Source organism: Panthera leo, chromosome F3 (genome assembly GCF_018350215.1).
Source record: "Panthera leo isolate Ple1 chromosome F3, P.leo_Ple1_pat1.1, whole genome shotgun sequence".
NCBI lineage: Eukaryota > Metazoa > Chordata > Mammalia > Carnivora > Felidae > Panthera > Panthera leo.
In genome coordinates, this window is record NC_056696.1 from 12,980,090 (window position 1) to 13,007,863 (window position 27,774).

Sequence of the window (27,774 nt, forward strand, 5' to 3'; positions counted from 1 at the left end):
GAAACACATGACTTTTGCTAATTCATTTGTACTTTATCCTTCTTTTTAATAGAAATTAAATTAGTCACTTAATGTACATAATGTAGTGTTTGTTTTCCAGTCTAGTTGCTTTTCAGCATTTTCTTTTGCGTCTCTTTGAATAACATGGGCAATGTTATTCATCATCAAGATGTGGTTTGATGAGTGAACAAAGTCAAACATCAACTATACTTAACAGAGGACAGAGGGGTCAGAGTTAATTTGTAGCTAACAACATGGAAAAAATAAAAAGAAGCACAGACCCACAATAATATCAACATGCATTATTAGTCAAGATTCAAAGTTAGCCCAACCCACACAGATTTCTTCTAAGCTGAGAGTACATATGGAAAGGGATGACTTTATCGAGTTCCATAGCCGTAGTAGTAAGGTTCATCAGGGCGGAATCCATAAGCTGTGGCAGGGCGTCCAAGAATGCCAACTGATTGGCCAAAGCCATCCATTCCAAGGCTGAAAAGAGAAAAGGGAATGATAAGTTATATTTTTCATCACACATCCACACGGGAGGCCGGGAACTTTACACCTCCAAGATTTTCTTCCTAGCAGCAGAAGTGATTAATGCGGCTATCATTAAGCATTTTTCTTCTTCATATATATATACATATATATGTGTGTGTGTGTATGTATGTGTATATATACACACACACACACACGTTATATATATAATATATATTTAATACTAATTTTACTGAATTAACATAGCCACAAAAATGTGAATAAATATTTCTAACAGTGTGTGTTAAAAATGTTGGAAACCTCTGTCATCAGGTAGTATTCAAGACAAAGAGGAGGACAGATCAGAAAAGTTTTCATAAATTACATTTATATATGGCTTTTATGCCAGAATATGAAAAGATTTTATGTGCTAGCAATTATCAGTATAGTACTGTTAGGGAACGACAACACTAAAACTTGTAAAATGAGTTTTGTTATTGATAATACAATTTTTTTCATATAGGATTGTTAATAATCATGCATGCATTTTGAGTTTTAGCAGTAAAACTCTCACTCAGGGTCAAATCATACCATAAGCCTATGACTAGAACAGGACAAGGAATTTTACAACATTTGAGTTAGTCAGATTTGATCTGCAAATCCTTCTCTGACTCCTCAAAAAAAAAAAAAAGTCATACATCTCTTTTGAATTACAACAAGATAATTATAAATTTTGTCAGTTTATTCTATGGAAATAATAGAAGCCTAAAGATGACCTTCGGCGTTATAATGACATTTGATACATGGATAAACTTTATTGCTTTAAAAATTATTCTTTCATCTATTAGTAAATTTAAAAGAAAATCTGTTCTCCAAGGCACTTTTTAAGGATCAGAGAATTATCCAACACTTAGCCAAATGACAAGGTCCTTATCTGGCCAGGCAAAGATGGCAGCTAGAACATGCTCATGCACAGCTCATGCAGTGAATGCTTCTGAGCTTATTTGCAATCAAAGGAAAACAATTTAGAATATAGAAACATGAACCTTGAAAAAAATAACACATTTAAATGATTTAAGATTATTTGAGGCATATACTAGATGGAAACATACTTTATCAGTGAAATCTCAGTATGATTAAAAAATGTACTCATGTAGGCACTACCTTCCTCTCAAAACTCAAAACGAGGTTAAGTTAAAACACAATAGAAGTAACAATTAAAATATTAAAGGTTTTAAATGATTTGTGTATGCGTGTACACATATGTGCATGTGTATACTGAGATAGGACTGAATAGTAAATATAAAAAACCTAACACATATAGGGCGTATTATTCATGTGAATCTACTGCTCAGGGAAATGGAATTTCTGAGGTTTAAGTTTTAGGTCAGCATTTGTAGTGAGTGATCCTGAAGGAAACAAACTTTTTGGGCTTCTTCTAAACATGTGTCTATGATTCTCCCAAAAATTGGTTGCAATTTTTAAGTCTGAGTTTTATTTTGAAATGGCAAAATAGAAGTACATCCTTCCTACCTTGGCCTCCTGGGAAGAAAGATTAGTTTTATGATGAAGGGAAACACTGCTCTAGAGGTAGCTTTAAAGATGTTACAGAAATTAATGCAGTCCATGAACACAGATACACCTGCATCAGTTTAAAATTAGAGGAAAAGTCGGCCGTTGACATTTTTTTCTTCTGAAGCATTAAGGCGAACAAATACTCATGTATCCAGACAACTCTCAATTACGTAAAAGTTGACTGGATAGCTTATGCATTTCAACTCCTTCCTTTTTCATCTAATTATTACCTGCCTTCAGACACTGCTTATGTTTTTTAGCATCTCTTCCGAGGCCTAATAGCAGGAGACTTAGGTTAAGCTCGAGTTAATTTTATCTTTGTTTCTCAATCAATCTAGAGGCTTCCAAGGGCTTGGAAACAAGAGGCACAGAGTAGATCAGTAAAGAGAATACACAAAGACACCTTAAAAACAGAACATCTCACAGAGGAACTCGTAGCACTATTACTGTAATTCTATCGAAAAGAAGAGAAGCCTCAGAAGGGAGACTGTCGGCCATGTTGGCACAGAACAAGATGCTCCCCAGTGGCAATGTTGGTACCAACCCAAGCAATTCCTTGGGGTGACCTATAACACTATTGGGAATATCTGATTTTTGGCAGGCTTGTCCTCATTGAGGAAGGGACCTTAAAAAAGGTTCTGAGAGTGTGAGGTCATTATACATGCAAACTGCAAAACTGATTTCTATGATCAGTAGGCAAACTTCCGATCATTGTATTTCCATGTGGCTTGACAAGAGGGTAAAGAATACACTCGGACATTATCCAATCTGCCTGATGTAAATTGACAAATGGACATTCAGCTGTTTTTTTAAGGACATTCTCTGTCACACTGTTGGTAAGAATTTGCACTCCAAGTCAAGTTAAAGTAAGATCGAACCTTGAACACTGGCGAGTTTCAGTTTCTGAGCCTGCAAGTTTACTGTGATAAAGTTCTATTTATGCAGTCAACAGTTCACCCAGAGACATCTGTGTGTTCTGGCCAAATTGTTTGAACTTCCACAGATACCATTTGCAAAAAAATTTTAAGGAGAAAAATTAGAAACTCTAACAATGAGTTCTTCTGTAATGATCCATCACATATCACAGATGAACTTGCTGTTTAAAGAAAAGAATATCTGAAACATTATGACCAGTTTGAATGGTACTTTGACAGAAGTCCTAGGTCCTTTTGTATTATGAAAGATCAGCTATATGTACACAAGATCTTCTAAATAAAATTCACTCTGAAACAGAATAGCTTGATTTTCTAATCTCTCGTTTGGTTCTAATACAGAGGGGACACTGGACTATTCGGGATGCTACAACCTGAAGCTAGATATTCTTCTGGGATATGTGGATACATGCTGTGCTTTCTCCCTCGGAATAAAGATGTAGCCTTGTTACTTTTGAATCTGGTTCAAAACCAGGAACACCTAATCATAAGTTTTCCTTGAAACAGGAACAGACAGATTCTTTATGTAAGTTTGTCTAGAAGGAGATAGAAATGTGAATATAAAAGGGAAGTGTGGCAGCAAAACTTGTGCTTTCCTGATCCACTAAGGACTCAGAGTACACAGTAACTTGCATGCCCTCACTAGGGACCCTGAGAACCCAGAGAAACTAAGCTGTGATACGGTGCACCTGCCCTTGCCCTGTATGACTGTTCTTCAGATGAGAGTTTGCACATTTGACTATTTATATTGGAATTTAATCTAACAGCTCACATGTGTTTCCATGTGTACATACTTTCTTCCAGGCATTCCTAACCTACATAAAAAGCTGTGTGTCCTCTAGATCAGAAAATGCCACTACTAGACCACTATTTTTTTTTAATAGGACTGTGTAGTGTCATTTAACCATTATCCTCAATGTCTAGATATCATTTTTAGACCTTTAAATTAGAAAAATAACAAAATGCAATCTCTTCTTAAAAATATCTTATTTCTAGTTCAAAGAAAATGGTTACTGTGTGTTGTGAAAAGACAACTAGGAAAGGTAAGGGCCCCCCAAATCCATCTGCTACTAAGTTTTCTGTCCCAAGAACAATGATTTGGAGGTGCCTAGAAAGGAAAATGACAAACTCTTTGTAACTAAGAAATTACATTTAAAATTCAACAACAAATATAGAAATCACATCAGGATTTCATTTTTACATGAACATTTAGAAACCTAATTAGCATTCAGCAGGCAGGAGGCGGAATTTTGCTATAATATTTACAAGGCTTCAAACAAATTTTTAACAGCATTCATTATATTTCTAAACTTGCGATGATTCAGAGAGGGGGGAAAAACGGAATCGAGGCATGACAAGTGGCCCTTCACATGCAGCACATCACAAGGGGACCGGCAGCCAGTAAAGAATCGTAAGCACTCTGGGGCTCTACTTAGACTTCTGTGCCAGGGTTGACGTTCCTGTAGGAAGGGAAGAAAATCACCTACCTCTAGCTGTTTGTGAGGCTTAATTAGTGCATATTTGTAAAGCACTTTGAAATCCTTGGATGGAAAGTGCTGCATAAGTGAAAAGTATTATTATTTTATTAAAATTCGATGAAAGCAACACACGTCTTTATCTTCTTTGAAATTTCCAAGTCAGCAAAATGAATGCAGAGCAAATGATGACAATATTAAAGGATGTTAATAAAAATAAAAAATAAATTCAAGCCAAGTTCTCTTTTCACAGGTCACAGAATCTTTGGCTTGGAAATATTTTTAGAAATAAGCTAGACTGTGCTTCCATTCACCACATCCTTGACAGGGTCTATCGAATTCTTTGCAGAACATCTCCAGGAATGGGAGTACTCACAGGGCAGTTCTTCCATTGTGGGTCCGTCACACTGTTAGAAAGTTCTATATCTTGACCTGTAATCTGGTTGTATTAGTTCTAGAATTACCATTTGGAACCACAAAAGAAATCCAATTCTTCTTTAATATGGTTACTTCACAACTCTTGTTTACTCAATCCTCATGACATGGTTTCTCAAATCTTTACTAGCTGATTTGCTCTCTAAATAACTTTTGAGGGCTGCTGGGGTGGCTCAATCGGTCAAGCGTCCGACTTGGGCTCAGGTCACGATCTTGCGGTTTGTGGGTTTGAGCCCTACATTGGGCTCTCTGCTGTCACCACAGAGTCTGCTTCAGATCCTCTGTCCCCCTCTCTCTCTGCCCCTCCCCCACTTGCACACATGCTCTATGAAAAATATTAAAAAATAATAAAATAATGATTTTTTTCAATGTTTATCTTAAAATGAAGCTGAAAATAATGTGATACTGTACTTATTATGTGGTCTGAAACCAGCACAGAATACAATGAGATCCTGTTTCTGACTCTCTAATAATGTAGGCTAAAAATGCACTGATCTTAAATTTTTTAAAGAGTCGTTACCACAAAATGGCTCACATTGAATGTATATGTGTGTGTATAGTTGTGCGTATGTACACACAGAGACACACACATGAAATTTTCACACTGAATTTCATCTTTTTGATTTGCGTCTTTTTTTTTTTTTAAGGAATTCTATTCTCCCTAAGATAAAATCCTTCAGAGTAATATATTTATAAGTAGAGGGTGGTGATTCTTATTAACTACCTTTGTGATCCATGGGATAATATCGAAGGCTAGAATTCTTTTGGGATTGTCAAGTGAAAGGACTTAACATAGGCTAACTTTTTTCAGAGGAAGGATATTGTAGAGCTGTGTGAAATGTGATCTGATAATAGTTTTCTAGAACAGTTCATTCTTTTTATCAAATATTCCAATATATTTATCATAGAATCAAAATCAGTATTTTTATCTTCCTAAGTAGATTATAAATTGATCAGAGTAATTTCAGCTTTACTATGATTTGTCATGAGAAATTTAGTAATACGTAATTGTGGTAGTGAAATGTAATAGTGATCCTTTGTATCCATCCATCCATCCATCCAAATAGTACATGAGTTCCTACAATGTGTTAAGTATAGTATTGACAGTCAATGTTAAAAAAAAAAAAAGATGTGGTACTGGAAAGGCAATAAGTAAGACATGATCCCTTGGCCATGCATTGGAAGCAAATAAACATGGAACAAAATTCTGATAATAATATGATGTTGTATTACCCGTAGTACATTTATAAATTGCTACAAAAGAATAGAAGAAGAACAAATATTTAGTATAAAGTTAGAGTATAATAGAGGTATGTACAAATTGTTCCAAAAGAACCTAGGGGACTAGAAAGTCTTCACAGAAAATATTTTTATTTTAATGCATCTGTCACTTCCTGACTATATCTATACCTATCTATGTATCTTTTTACTTTATTTCCTATGAGACTATAAGTACCATGAATAAAGTTAAAGACTGTCACTGTCTTATTCATTGCTATATCACTAGCATCTAGCACTGTATCTGACATGCAGTGGGCATTCAAAAAGTATTTTATTGTATGAATGGATGAATCTAAAAGGACAAATTGGATTTCACAAGTGAAGAGAGAGTATTCCTAATGTGGCAGCCTGAGCAAGAGAGAGAAGGCACTGAAGAACAGCCTCTGGTTTGTTATGGTTAAAGTCAGGGTTACGATGAAAGCTCAACCCAAGTGGCAGCAGATAAGGCTAGAAAGGGATGTTAAGACTAGATTTTGAAAGCTCTTCATATGCCATGCTAACTATATACTTTGGGAAATCTGTCTACGATTTTTTAAAAAGGGGAGCAACTTACGTGTTTTAGAAAGAGAACTGTGGTCACTAATGGTGTTAGACAAAAACATGGGGAGCATTTAATAGAGAATATTGCGGCTGTCCATATGTGAAACAGTGAGAGCCCATAGAGGCAGCAGCAGAAATAATGATAATCAAATATGCTACCTTTCATGATAAAAAAAAAAAATGGTATCACTGGGGTGCCTGGGTGGCTCAGTCCATTAAGCAGCTGACTTTGGCTCAGGTCATGATCTTGCTCGCAGTCCGTGAGTTTGAGCCCTGCATGGGGCTCTGTGCTGACAGCTCCGAGCCTGGAGCCTGCTTCGGATTCTGTGCCTCCCTCTCTCTGCCCTTTCCCTGCTCGCACTCTGTCTCTCTCTCTCTCTCTCTCTCTCAAAAATAAATAAACATTTAAAAAAAATGGTATCAATTTCTCTTTTGAAATGGGTTTTTTAGTTATACTTTTACCATTTAGGAACTAAGAATGAGAAGAAAGAATATCAAAACTGGCTGAAATTTTAGAGGTTATAGCTAACTGGCATGAAACAATTTTGCCATAGAAATGTGCTTCATCAAATAACTAAGAGGGGTGCCTGGGTGGCTCAGTTGGCTAAGCGGCCGACTTCGGCTCAGGTCATGATTTCACGGTCTGTGAGTTCGAGCCCCGCGGCTCAAAGGAGGCAAGAATTGGAAGGAGGCAAGAATAGAAATAGGGAGATTAATTAAAATGCTATGGAAGTAGTCAAGTAGAGGCATAGTGATTAAGAAAAATAGGCAGAGCTATGTGTCTGGCCCTGTGCTGGACACGGTGGGAGATATAAAAGTGAATAAAAAGTATATCCCATCTTCTGAAAAAGAAAAAAAAAAGGCAGAACTTCAAACTTACTTTTAGGATATAAAAATCTGGACAAGATGTTGTTCCCACCCTAGCTGGAAGAAAATTCCAGATATAAAATCATAACTTAAAAAAAAAACAAAAAACATTGGGGCGCCTGGGTGGTTCAAGTCGGTTAAGCGTCCGACCGGCTCAGGTCATGATCTCACGGTCCGTGAGTTCCAGCCCCGCATCGGGCTCTGTGCTGACAGCTCAGAGCCTGGAGCCTGTTTCGGATTCTGTGTCTCCCTCTCTCTGGCCCTCCCCCGTTCATGCTCTGTCTCCCTCTGTCTCAAAAATAAATAAATGTTAAAAAAAATAATAAAAGGGGCGCCTGGGTGGCGCAGTCGGTTAAGCGTCCGACTTCAGCCAGGTCACGATCTCGCGGTCCGTGAGTTCGAGCCCCGCGTCGGGCTCTGGGCTGATGGCTCAGAGCCTGGAGCCTGTTTCCGATTCTGTGTCTCCCTCTCTCTCTGCCCCTCCCCCGTTCATGCTCTGTCTCTCTCTGTCCCAAAAATAAATAAAAAACGTTGAAAAAAAATTTATTAAAAAAAATAATAATAATAATAAAAAAAAAATAAGAAGCCATAGTATTCCATGTAGATGAATACCACAGACTGTAGAAATAGCTTGCCTTTGAATTCAGTAGGAAGAACTAGACTATTCTGGCAGAAGAGAACATATTTTTCTTGAAATTCTTATATATAGTAACAAAAGAAGTATAAACTGAATGGGATAAAGCCTATAAAATTGCACCCAGCATTAGATATGGTTAAATCAAGATCTCAATGCTTGTAATTTATAAACCAAACACTAGATGGAGAGCTTGTCTTATCACTGAGCATCATTTACTTTTACAAAGTTTTAAAGCAAGTTTTAAGTTTTATCAAATTGAAACTTCTTAGCATACTTAACATGTAGAGAACGTGGTTTCCATTGCATTTATCATATAGTCCATGTTCTCATTTTATAAATGTGAAATAATTTAGAGCTAAATAGGAATGTCATTCATATGCAAAAATGTTGCGAAGGTGGGGGCCTATGAGTCTTGGACACTGAAAAATGTAATGTGCGTGCATGTTAAGTACAACTACTATAGGCACAGCTTCTAACATTTTCACTGAACCTGTCAAAAGCACCTTGTCTCTCTAAATTTATATGTGACAAATGCATCTTTTAGGTTGCTAATAGGTGTTAGTTGTTGAACTTGAGCCTTTGTATTACTGAGGTGAACACAATTAAGCATTCTGATGAGCTTTACCAATATATATCAAGTTCAGCTGTCATTTCCCATTTAGTTTTTATTCTTAATCTTTTACATGCATAAGTATCAATTTTCCTTTTATTATGATAAAACTAAATGGTTAATGACTCTTAAAGAATATTTTAGTGAAATCGAACCAAGTAGTATTTTCCCCCAAATCAAGGGCAAATGATACGAGTAGCGGGAGGTTGTACTTAAAGTACTCATCTGGAATTTATTTTAAAAAAGTTTTTTAAAAGACATCTGTCAGTTCTAAGGGGATATATACCACCTTAGGGACAGATCCTTTCAATTTAGTTACAATACTATGATGCTTCAGATAAAAACTAATTTGTAGTAATGATGGGAGAAGCATGTGTAAAACAGTCACTGATTTGTTCCAAATGGTACAAATTTTACTGATGCTCTTCTAATTTCATTTAATTCACACTTCTCTTATTATGCATCTTAATCTGTTTAACCCATCTCCAGGACCTATTTTAATGACTGCATTTTTTATGTTGAGATGTTATAGTTGGCACTTTTTCATATTATGACATTGCACTAATTTTCCAAATTCCTTTGTCTTTTTAAAAATGTTATGGTCTAATTGAGAGTCTTCTATTAATTCTAGTTCCTGGGCATCCTAAGTCTCTTACTGTTATGCCTGACAGTTCTCCTTTGTGAGAATACTTTTCTTCATGAGCTTTGCAATTTTTTTATTGTGTTCAATTTCAAGTTGCCTTTATTTATTCATTTGCTTTTGCCTGTCTGTTAGTCCTTGAACTTGAAAATATTACTATAGAGAGGTTCTGTATTTGTTTATAATACACTGAGGCTCCAGGGGGTTCCACTGTCCTGAAAACATTTTTAATGATAATTACTTGATTTGGGGTTCACTAAATTGGATGAATAGTATAAATTCTGAACCCACACACGCTCATGGAGAAAGCTTGTGATTTCTTTCTCCTGGGTAACTCTCCTCCTAGGGCCTTGGGGCAGAAGATAAGTTTTGGCCATTTCTCTAGGCTGGTGAATTACAATCATCTAGTCCTTTTTTCAAATGATGAGAAAAAGGCAGCCCATTGCAGTTGTAGGCCTTATACAGGAATTCAGTTTCATCTTCCTTTACTATATAACCTATACCGAGTTCATCATTATTCTCATGCGTGGTTATTTTGCGTGTGTGTGTGTGTCCTACCTTTGTGAATTTGGCTGTGAACTGTAAATTTTTGTTAACATTTAGTCCACCTTTTTAATATATCTATACGGGGGCGCCTTCTAAGTCAGCCGGGTCTACCATGGTGCTGGAAGTCCCTTCCACTTTACTCATTATCTGCTCTGCACACTCAAGAAAAGAATTTATCAACCTTGTGTTCCTGTGACTCCGAATTGGCCCGCTTGAAGAGAACAATGACTTGAAAGAAATAACGGGAGCTAGGAGAAGGTATTTTCTTTTTCCTTATTTGTAGCAATTAACAGGAAAAATACTCTCATAGGTGCCTCATGGCAGCTGTCAAATGTGATTATCAAGCTGCAGTGAGTATTTACTCAAACCTATAATGGTCTTGAACTTTTAATAATAATCTTTTAGGGAAAGTATGCCATTCTAGTCATCTTTAACTTGTTCTTCAATTAAGTGCAAGGACTTCTTGAAATTGTCAGTTCTATACTATCAAGCAGTACCTCATTTCATAACACCAAATGTTCAGGGAACCCACTGAGCTGCTTAAGTAACCCCTAGGTCAATAAACCGAGTCATTAGCACCTCCTTTGAATAATTGTTTGTCTGTTACTGGTTCAACATTTATATAATCTGTCATAATACCTTGGTTTTTTAAGGTACAAAAATTACTGCTGTAGGCTTAAAGTAGTGAATATAACATAAGTAGCAATGTTTTCGCAGTGATAGTTTAACCATATTGTCTGGTACTGAGTGAGTTAAAGCCTGAACACCACAGCTAATTACTATGTAATGCTAACCTTAGTTGCTGGTTCATTTTGAGACTCTTTAAAATATGAACTGTGTATTTTACCCCTATGCACTCTCTTAATGATTTGTTTTTTTAGACTGAAATCACTTCCAGCCATCAGTTATACTCTTGGTCTCTACATATGCACTTCTCCAAGCACAAATATTTCTTTTTCCTATTGGTCTGCCAGCCCTGTCAGAGCAAATTTCACTTTAAACTAAATGCTATGATACTTAAAACCTCTTGGATTACTCAGGCTGCTAGTGTGATCTATGACCTTCCAAGAATGACAGCTGAACTTTCCAATTTGCTTATACTGCTTGGGGAACTAGAAAGCACATGCCAAATAGGAAAATGTTTCTGATGTTGAACAGAGAGAAGTTCTTGTTGGAGGTGAGAGCAGGAGACTATTAAGTACTGAAAAATACTAATAAGAAATGAAAAGAAACTAAACATGCTGCAAAGTCTAAGACCTTGAGCATAATTCAAACGTTAATGCTAGTACTCAAAACTTTTCAGTCCAGTAAAAATATGAATAATGACCTTCGGTTACTGTAATTTAAGCACAATCCAGAATCTTAAAGTGATAATGCACTATCAAAACGAACAAGTTCAAGATACAGAATAGAATCTAAAATTATCATGAGTACTATGTAAAATGGGCTATATGAACTCCCCATCTTTCTTTATGAAACAGACAGAAATCCGACATATGGACACAATCAGAGTAAACAGGGCTATCTAACATGCATGCTACAGATCACTCTCTCATACATGAAAAATTAATGTTAAGCTTCTGTTAATACCTTGTCTCTCAAATCCCCAAATAAATAATACAGTTTGGGGATATTTTGATATACTTTAAACATTTTCACTTTCTTTTACTACCTTACAAAAGAGGTAGATAAGTGTTGTAAAAAAAAACCAATCTCAAAAATCTTATCAAATATACGAAGCTTAGTGTAAAGTTTCCAATATATGTCATACTCTACTTATTCGTTTGTCTCAATAATTTTTAGGCTAATAAAAATCAAATGGTGGTTGATAAGTAAAGACTTTTTTTTGTACCTAAAATCAAACCAAGTGACATTTTTCTAAAATTGAGGGCACGAGTATATATATAATAGAAACTATGTTTAGACAAATTAAAAGTGTGTATTTTTATTATTTTATTTTTTTAATGTTTATTTTTGAGAGAGAGAGAGAGAGAAAGAGAGAGAGCACAAGCAGGGAAGGGCAGAGAGAGAGGGAGACGCAGAATCTGAAGCAGGCTCCAGGCTCTGAGCTGTCAGCACAGAGCCCGACATGGGGCTCAAACTCACAAACCATGAAATCATGACCTGAGCCGAAGTTGGACGCTTAACTGACTGAGCCACCCAGGTGCCCAAAAGTGTGTATTTTTAAATAGCTAAGCATGGAAGTGTGAAAATATGATCCAAAATAAGTTTATAATATTAAATATACAACAAAAGACATTGCCTTACATTGTGATATTTTAAAACATCTATGTTGGACACTGTTACATAAATACTTTCAGCCACTAAGTCAGGAATCACTACAGGTCAGATAAATATTTCATAGCTATTTAGTGTCTTCTAGAGCATTTAAAATCTCAGTATACTATATAATATACCAACACTGTATTTAGCACTAGAAAAACAGGGACTAAAGTAAATCTCTACTCTTAAGTTTTTATGAGCTCTCTTGTCCTTGAGAATATGTTTGTTATGTCATGGGTCTGTAAAAAAACAAAAAACCCAAAATCATTTTCTGTTTATGTCTACGGCTAATTGTAAGATGACTGTCAAGATATGGACTGATTTAAATCACTCTGTTCAACCAGATTGTAGTGTTCTGATGATACAGCCAGGTATTTCTATACCATCTTCACAGAACGGGGCCAGCACAATTTGGGCACATGCTGCAATGATACCAAGCAAATTAATTCAGTGTAGACTGGAATGTATACGATTCTAACAATTACTTTTCTGACTTGTACCCTATTGCCATATTTAAATTAAAGTTATTTTCAAAGCAACATAAGAAAACACCATACTTTTTTTAAAATCACTGATGTACATGGGCATTTTTCTCCCTTAATTTAAGAAATGGAAAGTATATTTATTAGCAAAACTAACTTAAGTATAAACTTATCAACAACTCCCGAATTTTATTAAAGTTAGTGGGGTGCAATGACCTCAAACCCAGAATATCTGGATATGTTTTCTGCTTCTACGGATATAACTTGTTTCAGCCTATATTTGTAACTGTCATAATTTCTTCTTGTAAAATAAGAATAATGGCTATCCCTTTTAACATCTGCCTTGAGATTATTATACATCCAAGTCTCTTATAAGAACAGTTAAGAGATTATACATTTGGTGTTGTTAGTGTTATGACATATGAAAATGATAGAGCCTTCCCTAAAAATACTTATGAAATTCTGGCTCCTGCCACATGATCTAGACAGTTAAAAGACACTCGATCATATTTGGCATGCTTCTTACACATGCTTTCCGTTTGCTTTTATAGGGCTGTTACATAATTCATAGAGATTTATGCCTATACGTAGGCAACTAATTGTTATTGCACTAAAATAATGCCAAGGCCAATCATATCTTCCTTTTACCATAGTGAGACTCGACTGCTTGTATAAATAAGGTTATTCAAGCAAAACCCTTCAGATTCTATATCATGATTGATGCAAATGATACAACACATGTTGGGATGAAAATACCGCGAATGTCTCTCTGCATGCTTTTCTACCTTATTTTATATTCAGTGAGTTTATTTTGAAAGCAGTAAATCAAGGGTAAGGTTTTTAGTTATTCCACACAAATCATCACTTCCCAAACTGCATACATTTCTGTACTCAGGTTTACTGCTGTTAGAAAAGGGCACAGGTCACGGACGTGTCTAGGATAGGGTATTTTCATTCCATGATGTTCATTATCTTGGGGTTGTGCCAGCCCGACAATCTGGGACTTATAAGCAAAGTTGGGCAACTATCAGGAGAAATCTTCAGGGACACGGTAATGCACTGACTGTACATTTTTGAGATTATAGGCAGTATAGAGTTTTAGGCAGTATTTAAAACTAGCATATAGGTATAGCTAGATTAGGTTTTTCAAGTATGCAGGACAAGGAAAGATTACAAACTGACTTCTTTAAAATGACTATGGTGCCCACTTGCTGATGGCAAACAGTACCCCCCACCCTAAGACTTGAGGGGAAAAAGGCAAGATGCAACTGTAAGAAAGTGTAATAGTTTCTTTTTTCCCCTTAGTGTATACAGAGAACAAGTTGAATTACAATAGTCCAATATTTATAAAGTCCTTAAAACCCAGAGAACTTTAAAAAAAAACAACACAACTTTTTGAGACTTTTAAGAATTCCTGTGGGTTTTTTTTTTAACCACTTAAAAAAAGATCCTAGCATTAAGTTTGAACACCCATGTAAATATAGTTTTATGGGGTTTCTTGTATCAATTTGAAAAGATGTAAGTTTTAGGTTACAGTTGCAACTTAAAAATTTACTTGCCTAACTATGTTCATAGAAGCCTCCTCCCATCCTTTCCCATTTGAGGGGCTCTAAATTAGCCACCTGATACTGTCCACACAAATCTGGATTCCTTTTTAAGATTGTATTGCCTTTTAATTTCTGACAGGCCAAGGCGCTTTGTTTTTAGCTGGAAGAACCTGAAATGGAAAGAATTTCTGAAAAAATGGGATGTATCAACTTTAGATAAACTTTAGATATTACTTGAAACAGAATGCAGATATATGTTCACAAAAGAGAAGATATTCAGGAAATCATTAATTATGCTCCTGTTTATAAGTCTATTCAAAGGACTAATTATTTTATAATATTTAACTCAATCAAAGGGAGTAAGAAATAATTTGTTGATCGTACCTCTCCAGTCTGAAATGAGACTGTAGAAAGGTATATATAACTTTTACATGAAAACCAACATAGACATACACAGATTTTAAATTCACTAAGAATTAACAGTTAAATAGATATATACATTTTAGAAAATTACCAATCATTTTTTCTCAAATATAAAAACAAAGTAACATTTGAAAATTGATTTTATTACAGGGGTGCCTGGGTGGCTTAGTTGGTTAAGTGTTTGACTTCAGCTTAGGTCATGATCTCACGGTACGTGTGTTGGAGCTCCACATTGGGCTCTGTGCTGACAGCTCGGAGCCTGGAGCCTGGAGCCTGCTTGGGATTCTGTGTCTCCTTCTCTTTCTGCTCCTCCCCTCCTTGTGCTCTCTCTCTCTCAAAAATAAACATTAAAAATTTTTTTTAAAAAGAAAATGGATTTTATTACAGACTGGCCCATTTGTCTCTCTGAAGTAGGTCTGAGTTCTATTTATTTGCTAGAGGCACTAAGCAGTTATAAAATTACTAAGTGGTCTGGGCTACTACTTAAAGACTGCATGTTGGCCTAAAATCCTTACACGATTATAATCTGCAGGATAATAGTACATAATCAATCCCCTTAATTCCAGACATCTCTTCCATTTCCAAACAACTACCAATGGAGGTTTATTGTCTTTTTTTTTAATGAGAAAACCTGAAACAAATCATGTGTAATCTGAAACTCTTTCAATTAAAAGCTTTGAGAATTCATCAATAGCTATGATATCAGTGTAAATCAAAGACTAAAATGTAGGGTCATGTATTCCCTTGGGAACAGCTATCTGCCTACCTACCTACCCACCTACCTACTATGTAAGAGGAAAGGTTTCTATTCAGTAAGAGTAGAGATAGGTGGCATCAGAAATAAACATTCACATCAAACTCTGATACAATGCCTTTCCTAAAATCACACAATTATTCAAAGTATGTTTTGTAGGACACTGATGTGTTTGTAAAGAGGCATTGTCTCTATTACAAAGCCACAACAAGCTGCTGTCTGGACACTTTCCAAAGTGCTTATTGTTCTAATGAAGTAACTAAATTCTAGGGAATTACCAGACCATCAAAGAATAATGTTTAATTAAACGGTCTATATAATTCAGGGGCTATATTTCAATAATAATGTGACTCTTTGTCAAGTATTGCAATGCTTAGCTTAAAATGCAAAAAATCTGAATCTATCACTCTATTTACTTTGTTATCTAAGAAAATTCTTCACAGTATCTTTAACATTTTTTAAAATTTTACTTTTCTCCAGCTTCTAGATATAATTGACATAAAACATCATCAGATTATCAGATTTTTTTCCTTAAAAAATTTCTAAAGGCATACTTTTGTAATGGAAGTTAAGAAACTGCAATATTCTAAATAGCATACTCTTAAAAAACTGTTTATTAAGGTAGAGTGGCATTCTCTTCTAAAGATTGTGTCCTCTAAAGATTAAGGACAATTCAGAAATGTATAATACATATATGTACAGAAATGTACATATACAGGAATGGGGCACCCCTGGCTGGCTCGGTCTGTTAAGTGGCCGACTCTTGACTCTGGCTCGGGTCAGGATCTCACATTTCGGGTCGTAGGATGGAGCCCGGTGTCAGGCTCTGTGCTGACTGCACGGAACCTGCTTAGGATTCTCTCCCCCTCTCTCTACCATTCCCCCCTGCCTCTCTCTCTCATGTTTTTTTCAAATGGGCAGGAACATGTATTAGACCAACCATGTCCAAATACTGACAGCGTACTTAGTATTAATTCCTTAATTCCTTTTCTAAGCCTGCTATTACCCTTAAACGTTTTCAAAAAAAAAGAAAGTTGATATAAAGAATAATAAATAGGATAATGTAAGTTATCTCAAAAAATTATATTTTAACCCTGAACTATAAGCTTCTCAAAGGGAAGTGATTTTGATCTCTTTATCCGTAGAAACTAGCCAGTGCTCGTCAATCAAAAAGGTTACTGAGTATAGGGAAATTTAAGTATTAAAACATTTAATGCACATCCTTACCTTGATTGTATCTTTATTTTATACTCTATAAAGTTGATTTCATTTATCATTACTCTATAAAGCTAATTTCATTAAATGTCTTTAATTCAAGTAAAAGTTAAAGGTATCTTTTGGAAATAACAAAATAACCTCCAACATGTTATACTTCTGATTTACTGACTGCTAACAGGTCATTTTTATTAAGACCCAGTAATAGGAATGAAACAAGATCAAAGAAAACCTTTATTCATTTTAAGTATAACATAAAATTTGTTTCTAACAACATACGCTATTTGGTAATGAAAACTAATGCAAAACTTGTAATACTGGGACGTTAAAGTTTCTTTTGGCATTAACACTTTTTTATGGTACAGAATGCTTACAGTCAGTAGAGATGAGTACTTCTTAGTAGATTCAAACAGATATGTAGTAGAATACATGTGAACTGAGAATTTCTTAATTCCGTCTTAACTACAAAGGCAAGTATCTTTATCTATAAAATACTGCAATTCAGAAGACAGTTTTTTATCCTATATAGAATTTTCCCATACAGCATGGGTTCCTATCCCAAATTTTATAATATAAGCACATAATATATTTTGATTGCATATTTAATATGTTGCCCATTTGAAAGAATACTGAAAAAGTAAAGATTAAATATAAAACTAAGACACTGTAACAAAACAACACTGAAAGTAAAATACGGCATGGGAAATAGAGTAAGACATATATGTGTTTAAACTAATGGCTCTGACCCTTATAACTCATTTATTAAACAAATATGTACTGAGAAGCTAGTGTATGCCAGGCACTGTAGATGCTACTTTGAATAAGAAAGTCTAAGTTCTTGGTCTTCTGGAGACGACATTCTTGTGGAAGGAGGGAGATGAACAAGGGAACAACAAATAGATGATTAGGGTGCTAAAACCGACAGTAAGTACAGGATCGGGGAGAAGGTGCTACTTTTGACAGTTTTGTCGGAAAAAGACTCTCTGAGGAAGGAATATATGAGGAAAAGGGAGGAATCAGGAAAGACTCCCAAGTCTATGCCTTGACCTAATGAATGATGGTGACACTCACTGAGATGAAGATTAGGGGAGGGACCTATTTGCATGGAGGAAATCAAAACTTATGCTTGATCATCTTAGTAAACATTCAATTGGGTAGTTAAACAGTGACAGGAATGGTGGGTGCTCAGAGGAAAGGTCTCAGATAAATATTTAAGCTAAGATCGTATTTAAGGCCATGGAATCTGGATGAAATCCTTTAGGTAGTGGATGTAGGTAGAAGAGAGGGCCCTCCAAAAGGGTGTTGTTAGAGAACAGGGCCGAAGCCCTGAAGTAACCAGTGTTTTTTTTTTTTAATTTTTTTTATTTATTTTTGGGACAGAGAGAGACAGAGCATGAACGGGGGAGGGACAGAGAAAGAGGGAGACACAGAATCGGAAACAGGCTCCAGGCTCTGAGCCATCAGCCCAGAGCCCGACGCGGGGCTCGAACTCACGGACCGTGAGATCGTGACCTGGCTGAAGTCGGCCGCTCAACCGACTGCGCCACCCAGGCGCCCCATGAAGTAACCAGTGTTTAAAAGGGAAAGGGAGGAGGAATATACAGCACAGAACACTGGGAAGGAATGGAGAAGTGTTTAGAGGAAAATCAGAAAAATGGGGTATTTTGAGATGAAAGAAGGGAGATTCAAAAAGCAGGGCCCGGACATCTGTGCCGAATGCTGCTGGGTTAAAGATGAGAAAGGTCCACTGGATTTGGCAACATGAAGATTACCGAGGATTCTGACTAGACTGGAGAAACTGAAGAGTACATGGGAGTCTTTTGAGGAGTATGCTGTGAAGAGAAGTGAGACATGAACAGTAGTTGAAGTGTGCTGTGGGGCCCAAGAGAATTTAACGAGGGGATTCCAGATTATGTTTGTAAGCTGACAGGAATAATCCAGAAGAAGGGAAAATAATGATGAAAAGTCATGAAAAATGATGAAAATAATGAGAAGTCCTTGAGAAGGCAAGAAGGGATGGAATTCGGAGCAAAATGAACTGACTGGACTTTGAAAAAAAAGGACATTTCCTTCATTCTAGCAGAAAGGAAGAGAGAAAGATGGGTAAAAGTAAGAGAAGAGATTAGGTGGTGGAATGATTACCTGTGGGCAAGTTGCTTAACCTGATAAGCTTTGGTTTCCTTAATAATAATGTCTTCTTCCCTGAGCTGTTAAGATTAAATTAGATAAGGAATGTAATAAACAGCAACTGGCATATTGCCTGGCACTCAGCAAATATATTTCAATACATATCATAATTATTAATCAACATATCTGACTGCAGACAGATGCAAAATCATTTTAGAGAATAACTTTCCAAACAATACAATTAGAATAAAGATGAAGTCTATATGGTATTGAAGCCTGCATTGTTTCCATTCCTTTCCAGTAATTTCATTTAAAACTGGACTTGACTATTCATGTTCCAGAAACAAACTTTTGTGGGCAGCGTCACTTTAAGATTTTTATTTTATTAAAAAATTTTTTTGTTAAGCTTATTTATTTATTTTGAGAGAGAAAGCATCAGTGGGGGAGGAACAGAGAGATAGGGAAGGAGAGAGAGAATCCCAAGCAGGTTCTACACTGTCAACACAGAGCTCAATGCAGGGTTCAAACTGAGGAATCAATCACGAGATCATGACCTGAGCCTAAATCAAGAGTCGGACGCTTTAATGGATTCAGCCACGCAGGCGTCCCTAGGTTTTAATTTTTTTTAAAGAACAACAAAAACTGAAAAAAAAAAATGTTTGTTTTGTGCAGAAATTTTCTGTGGACTTTCAAATCCAGAATTTTGGGGGGCTTACGGACTAATGGTCTGATACAGATTTAAAGTTGTAGAAAAACAAAGAAACAAACTATAGAACAGTCTTCCCCACAGATAGAGTCTAAAATTTTGTTTCAGCCTCATTTTTTTCACATTCAAACTATGATGTTACAGTGAAAGTACACCTAGATAGGCTTATTTGAAAACATAATAATTCTAAGAGAACTAAAATTTTAAAGTTCAACATTTCTACCTTATATTTAACACCTGCTGAAAAAGGCCTTGGGCAGTAAGGTACCTCTCTTAAAATTTTCAAACCACTCCTTTCCAACCCCCCCCCTTTTTTTTTTAAATTTTTTTTTAATGTTTACTCATTTTTGAGAGAGACAGAGACAGAATGCAAGTGGGTTGGGGCAGAGAGAAAGGGAGGCACAGACTCTGAAGGAGGCTCCAGGCTCTGAGCTGTCAGCACAGAGCCTGACGCGGGGCTTGGGCTCACGAGCTGTGAGATCATGACCTGAGCCAAAGTTGGATGCTCACCTGACTGAGCCACCCAGGCGCCCCTCCAACCCTCCTTTCTTACTGTGGTATCTAACAACTGGTACTGTCCCAAAAGTGGGTTCTCTCTCGGTTTTATCGGGAGATGTGACTTTACTGCCTCCAATTTAGAAATATTCTGAGTTTCAATATATTTTTAGTCATTGTTTTTATGAGAGTTATATAAATCAATGAATGGATGTTACACACTATTGATTTATCCCAACATTTTGATTTTTATGAGACTAGAAATACCTTGTCCTGTGAAAGCAGAAGTCCTGTGACTTCAATGATGAGGAACTAAAACCAGCTTTCTTTTATATTTAATTTAATTTTATAATATATATATATGATCTATATAAATACATAATATTAATAAAGTACATATATCAATGGCTATCATCTAAAATGGCCTCTAAGTGTGAATTTCTTGAGCTATAAGTTCCAGTTGCCAACTACAAAACAAGACCGAAGATTAAAGGTGTGAGTGAAAGAAATTTAACATAGATTAACTGAATCAAATAATGCCTCAACTGAGAGATTTCACTGTAGCCAAAAATGAAAAATAAAAAATGTAAGATTTTCTTGTACTTCAGTATGAAGATATATGTATTTAATAATGTACAAAATTCAGCTTGCTTTATGTGATTTTTAATTTCCATTGGTTTATTCAACAGATATTTATATATCACCAGTATGTGTAAGGACCCATTTGATGAGATGGTTCAGCAGATGCTGGTAACAATGTTATTTTTACTTTAAGGACAGCTCTTGTAATGTAGGGATCAAAGTTTTTGAAATCCTTTAAATTCCATTAAATACTATAGACTCAAAAGAAATGTATGCAATCAAAAGTGAAAAACAATGTTCTAACCTATTAAATAAACTCATTAGGTACAAATTTATGTTGAAACGGAATATACAACATAATCAAAGTAATAATAAACCAGCTTGTTATTTGAGGAGGAAAAGAGGCTTGGTCTTTCGAAAGCATTAAAGTAGACCCAATTTGAATCTCAACGGTGGTACAGGTCCACGTGCACCCACCGCTTCACCCCTCCTCCCCAACACACACACACCTTTCTCCTCTCAGTTTATTAAACATTCTAAATCTTCCTCCCAGGTTTGGCTTTGGAACCACTTACTTGATAAAGTAGGTCACTTAAAAAGGAAGAAAGCCCAATAAAATGAATTACAAAGACAACAAGATTAAATTGATTGCGCTGTTTTCATACATTGTAGCTAAAATTTTGCAAATATGCAGTTGGCTGTGGTTTGGCATTTAACAGCATGCGATCAGTAAGAAGGAGGAAATTTTATTCTCATTAACTGTTGCAGATTTACTGCAGTGAAAAAGGGCTATGTAACCCGAGATGTGACAGTACAGAAAGATCAAAGCCATGGACTGGAAACTAAATAAACCCTCTGGCTACTTCCTGCAAGGAAAATTCACTTTGGCAATGTAAAACAGAGCCCAGTTAAAAACTACTCTCAGTTTTATGAGCTGTCATAGCAGCTCAAGTGGTTTGGACCGGCTGAGTTTAGAACATTATATTTCCTTGTTTTTGTCTTAGATACTTCTGTAAGCAGTTTTATAGACCCTTTTTTTTTTAAAAAAAAAACACAATAACCAAAAAAAAAAAAAAAAAAAAAAGGCAACTCTTTTCTTTTGGTTGAAATTGAGAAGGTAACCCACTCAACTTATTAAAGCAGGCAGGTCTTCATTGCACATTCTTTTCTCATTTACTACAGTTTAATATTTTGCTCTTAGATTTATTTGGCAATTATAAATATAGTTTAATAATTCATCTGCAATCTATACAATTCCTATTCAAAATAAGTGCAAATCAGTTTACAGAACCCATATGGCTCATATCTGAGGGGTGAGCTATTTGTAACAGCACATCTGGAAGGACTATGGGCAATATGGAAAATATGGGAATTAATTAATATTATGTTTAAAAACCTATAGGCTCTAGATTTCATGTTTTTTAAAACAAATAAAAATATTTGGTTTAACATTTCTAACCTAAGGAATTTTTTTAACAATTGTTCATAAATACTTAAATCACATGGTTAAATCAATCAAAACACAGATGGGTTACAATAAATCAACTTTAAATTAGAGAGTATCTCTGAGTTGAGGAGTAAACTCAATATCACCAAATCCAGATTTACAGGAAATAAAAGACATGATGTGTTTTCCTCTCTTATTTTTTTGGAGGGAGTGGTTGTGTTTATCAAACAAATTGCTTACGGTTTTGTTATTCTCATTAGAATGTCAATAAGCAAGGCTTTATAATGGCAATTTACATCCTATTCCCTTAAAAAAAAAAAACTTTTTTTTTTTTTTTTTTTTTTTTAAATAAGTGCATTGTTCACAGGTCAAACATGTCACAAAAGCAGTCATCTTTGCTTATGGACTTCCTATTTTCTTTACATTTAAATTTACAACTAATTTTTATATATTTGTATAATCAAAGAAATACAATTAATACATATGAAAATGTATAAACTTTAGCACTAGATAATCCTTCTTAAAAGGTGGCGATATAATTAACTTCCCGGCCACGACTGGATTAACTTCCATGTCATTTCTTCTAGTACAAAGCTACACCATAATTGATGTGTTAACATTTTTATAGGATCCAGTCGTAGTCCGATTACTTTTTTTATTTATAGACTCAGTTATGCTGCATTTCTTCTAAATAAAAGTCCTAATAAAGTGACAGTAAATTTCGTTTTCCTTTGGAGCATCTTTGGGCCTTATATACAGCTAACACGTATTGCTCAGATCACCAGACTGAAAATTACCACAAACTTAACGAGAGCAGTTTTGTTGCCAACTTCTTCTCTTGCTTCTAAATTTCCAAAGGAAAGTAAATCACTTAAAATATTTTTACAAGTCAGGAGTATAATTTCTCTAGGATAAAACATCTTCCCAAGTTTCCAGAATTCTAAGCCTTGAATTTTGGCTTGTATTTCTATATTTCAGTAAAGTTTACAATTTGCTAATGCTGATGTGTGATAATCTAATAAAAATCTGGCCTTAAAAGTTATAGGCCCAATTTACTAATAAAACCTAATTCAATTCTCCTTGGGAAATGCAAATCATTAGTGTCCCAGCAGCAGAATAAGCCTTTGTTTAAGGCTAGGAAGACTGTTGTCTCTATAAAATGTCTAAACAAATAAGACAATTAAGACTAACATATGAGGATTCATATATAGGTAGAAAACAACAGCATCATGTATATAAACATGTACATTAATTAGCTAAATAAATGATTTGCATGAGATATTAACCCTTAGAGACAGATTATTTTGCTCATTTCACCCTCATTTTTTATATGATTGGATTCTGTGGAGAACTTTTATTTTGTTTTGTTTTTATTTTTCTTTATTCTGTGGAGAACTTAATGAACTAAGAAGTACTGAAGAGAATTTAACAGTAGTTAAATTACTTATTAGTTCACTATTAATTACTTAAGTAATTAATTACTTAATGTGTTCATACATTTTTAGCAACTTGCCTCCAAGCAATCTGAAGCATCAGTTTGCAATCAACTATGTGAAATATATGAAAGCAAAGTAGGTAAACAATGTTGTGCTGCACAGCAGAAACTACATATCTTACTCTGAATTTTAATAACATTTACTCTAAGATACTACAAAGCACAGTTCACTGTTAGACTAATAAATCTGCCTGCCTTTTGGAGGCCATACTGGTATAATAGTAAAGGCTTCACTATTTTGGACTACTCCCTTAAAAATCTCTAAGCCTTCATTTCTACTTTTGTTAAAATAGAGACAGGACTACCCTTTCCCTTATCTACTTCACACACTATCGATGATCAAATGAAATACATGATGATATATACATAAGTGCAAGTTACTATTTTTTGTACACTCTGATTTAGACCAAAAAAAAAAAAAAAAGCCTTAAACATTTTTCCTTGAAACTTTTAGGAGGCTCCTAAGACATGTCACCTCCTGAAATAAAAAAAATATACTGGAAGAATGGCTATGTATTTAAAAAGAAAAGTGCAATTTAGTGTAATACAAATTATGTTACAGCCCGAGTCTCATAGTGTAAAAGTCACTTATTTGCATTGACTTAACGTTCCCATCAGAACTGTGTTACACAGCTATTGCATCTTGTGTTCTCCTGTTTTCACCATTCCACAAGCTTAAGAGTAAAATTTCATTACCTTAGATATAATTTTACCTGTCACATAGTGTTATTTCTTATAAATGGTTTAAGAAATTTTACCATATTTTCTGTTTGGTTAATATTGGTGAAAGGAGGAAGAACTTAAAATGACTAGGTATTAACACTGATTACTAATCTTGAAATACATGCTTACATATATTAAAAACAATGCTATTTGGGTAACTTAATACAATTATAATAAAAATTTTCACAGATCTAGATATTTTTAGACCAAATAATACACCCTGAAACAGAGCAACTTTCAAAACTAAATAGAATATTGTCTGTTACCCAACCCCACTGGCTTCTATAAAGAAGTTCTCCTCTAACTGTTTTAATTATGATTTAACATAATTGCATTTAAACTGAGAAGCAACTCTTGCAAATATCTCAAACTAGATACAGCTAAGAACAAATATTAGGGACCTATACAAATGTGTATGCCAAGAATAGAGTCGATAAAAGGTATAATAGTGCCTTGTGTATACAAAGCATTTAGTAAGTTTTTGTTTTTTAATGTTATACATTCTTTAATAATAGGCTTGTCTTAAAATGAAAATATGTTTACATATTAAGATTAAATCAGTGAGTCTATTGTCATGTTTTATACATACAACTGAATATAAATAGAACGACCAAATACTCCAAAAATACCGTCAACTTTCACTACTAGAAATCATAGATGTGGCAGTAGTATACTCACTTTTATGCTACCAAAACATTATAGGTAAATAACATTTTTTTTAAACAGAATTTTCTATAAGGAAAAACCAAATGAAAAGCTCTCTGTGGTCAATTCTTTAAAAAGTGGAGAATTTAATGTAAAGTGATTATCTATTGCTAAATGGATCTGCTTTTACCTATTTTGACCTTTATATTTATGCTTTTTAAAAAATTTTTAATGTTTGTTTGTTTTTGAGAGAGAGAGAAACAGAGCACGAACAGGAGAGGGGCAGAGAGAGAGGGAGACACAGAATCCGACGCAGGCTCCAGGCTCCGAGCCATCAGCACAGAGCCCGATGCGGGGCTCAAACCCACAATCTATGAGACCATGACCTGAGCGAAAGTCGGACGCTTAACCGACAGCCACCCAGGCGCCCCCTTCATATTTATGCTCTTAAATCAGAACCCTGGAGTAATATAATCTAATATATGGATAATATCATGTGACACAAAAGCAGCTGCTAAAAATAACATTCACTCCACAATTAGATAGGTGTACACTACACTCACTAAACTCAGTGTATTTATTTTCTTTGACACACACTCACTTTAAAAGGATTTTTTTTTAATGTTTATTTACTTTTGAGAGAGAGAGAGAGAGAGAGAGAGAGAGAGAGAAAGAAAGAGAGGGGGACACAGAATCTGAAGCAGGCTCCAGGCTCTGAGCTGACACCACAGAGCCTGACACAGGGCTCGAACCCACAAACCACGAGATTGATCCTGACCTGAGACAAAGTCAGATGCTTAACTGACAGCCCCCCCAGGCACCCCAATCACTTATTTTTTTAACAGTTCATTTATCTAGTATTTATTTTTTATTGATTCATTAAGGATAAATTGTTAGAAATGAAATCACAGAGCTAAAGGAAGTGAACAATGTTAAGGATCTTGTTCTTGATTACCAAATGCATTCCACAAAGGTTTTATCCATTTAAATTCCCACAGAGGTGTATCAGAGTACTTATTTGCTTCTATGTGTGGGAATTAGTATTAAAAAAATTTTGGCAATCGATAGGTGAAAATGGAATTTGGTTGCTTTATTTTGTAACCACCATATCTGGAAAAAATTACTAAAGTCAGGAGTTTTTTTAAAGGCTTCTCATAAATGTTCTCCTCTGGGCAAAATTGATAGGAAAAGAAATCTATAAATAATAATCTATAATAATTTTTTTAAAGTTCATTTTTAATGCTTATTTATTTTTGAGAGAGAAAGAGAGAGAGAGAGAGAGAGAGAGAAAGACACACACACACACACACACACACACACACACACACACACAGAATCCGAAGCAGGCTCCAGGCTCTGAGCTGTCAGCACAGAGCCCGATGCAGGGCTAGAACTCACCTGAGTGGAAGTTGGAAACTCAACCAACTGAGCCACCCAGGTGCCCCAAGCTATAATAATTTTTGATAAAAATTTAATAACACACTAAATAAAGCAGTATTTTAGTTAATGATTATCTTTAAAAGATTTCATAAGTATATACCAATTCATTTCGTTCCTAAAATACTGCTGAACAAATGGATGGTCTCAATGTCTATCAAAGGAACTACTTCTAGGAGGTTCTTTTCATTTTCTTTTGATCCTTCCATATACTTTCTATACTACTTACTCAATAATGAAGATCACTAAAATTTTATTAGAATGGAAGAGTTTGGGTTATCATTCAAAATTGATATCAATTTTTATAGGCATATTTACATTCCTCTCAATAGAAAAGAACTTCCTGACTAGCCAAGTGAAGGGTTGTAACAAAGACAATAATTTGATTTCTCCTTTGAATAACTGCTTTGAAATAATCTCATGATATTCAGTTCTAAGCGTAATATGTAGTTCTGTGAACACCACACAATGCCTTTTAGATTGAGAACATGTCATTTTGAGGTTACTCTTTTCAAATGAAAAAACTGGCTGAATGGCTGAGCATACTGGCCTTAGAACTAAAGAAATTAGCCTAATTTTCACATGTAGAGTCCCTGTCTCAGGAAAAAGTTATACATTTAAAACCGTGGGTAAAAGATATTTTTTTATATATTGAGAAAATAATTTGTCAGTTCTATTCAGGAGGATTTTAAAGTGTAACTGCCATTCCAACTGTGATTTAATGTTTGAAAAAAATAAATTAGAACAGAATAAAAAATGTATATGTATAATATATAATACATATAATGAACAGAAAGTTAATGTCAAAGGATGCTAAGAAGGGGAGAAAAAGAGGCAGGCTACATAAAATATGTACAGAAAATGAAAGTGTGAGAATCAGATGCTCAGATAATGGCTTTGACTCCAGTGAAATGGTCAGTCAATGACATCAGTGTGCCAACCACAAAGAAGAACTCCAGGCCTGAAAAATATTTTTCAAAGCCCCAAGGAAACCTAAGCAGTCTCTGCAATTTTTTTTCCAGTTTATGAAAATTGGATTCCTATAAAAGAAAAATGGACCATTTTTACTGCAACAAAACCTGATTTGTAAAAGCTGGAAGCAGTTTAAAAATACTCAACATGAGGTTCTTGTTAGTCTTGAAAAGTAAGAGTTATAATAAAAAAAAACGGTCCAAAAATATGGTACGGATATATTGTATAGAAGGGGGAAAAAAGCTAGTCCTACTCCTATTATTTTTAATTAGCTTCAATAGCAAGTTCCACTTTACTTTCTAACACCAGTTCAGATGTGTTTGGGGGGAAGATTTACATCTAACCCTCTGGGATTGGCAACTCTATAGCTAACCTGAGAGCCCTAATGTATTTTGCATCACCTCCAAGTGTTGGGAAATTCTGGCGCCA

General features: G+C 35.1%; 1 protein-coding gene across 5 annotated transcripts in view; it reads right to left on the bottom strand.

The window, feature by feature from the left end:
* Positions 1-287: 287 nt before the first annotated feature.
* The window catches only part of KIFAP3 (kinesin associated protein 3), a 181,304-nt gene continuing 153,817 nt past the window's right edge, over positions 288-27,774 (bottom strand). For 4 of the 5 annotated variants that reach the window (XM_042924555.1, XM_042924554.1, XM_042924557.1 and 1 more), the window contains one exon: positions 288-489. In XM_042924555.1, the coding sequence (XP_042780489.1) occupies positions 381-489 (109 nt within the window). In that variant the 3' untranslated portion in view covers positions 288-380. Of the gene's footprint in view, positions 490-14,376; positions 14,495-27,774 lie in introns of those variants that run through there. The other variant, XM_042924556.1, reaches the window with a different exon arrangement.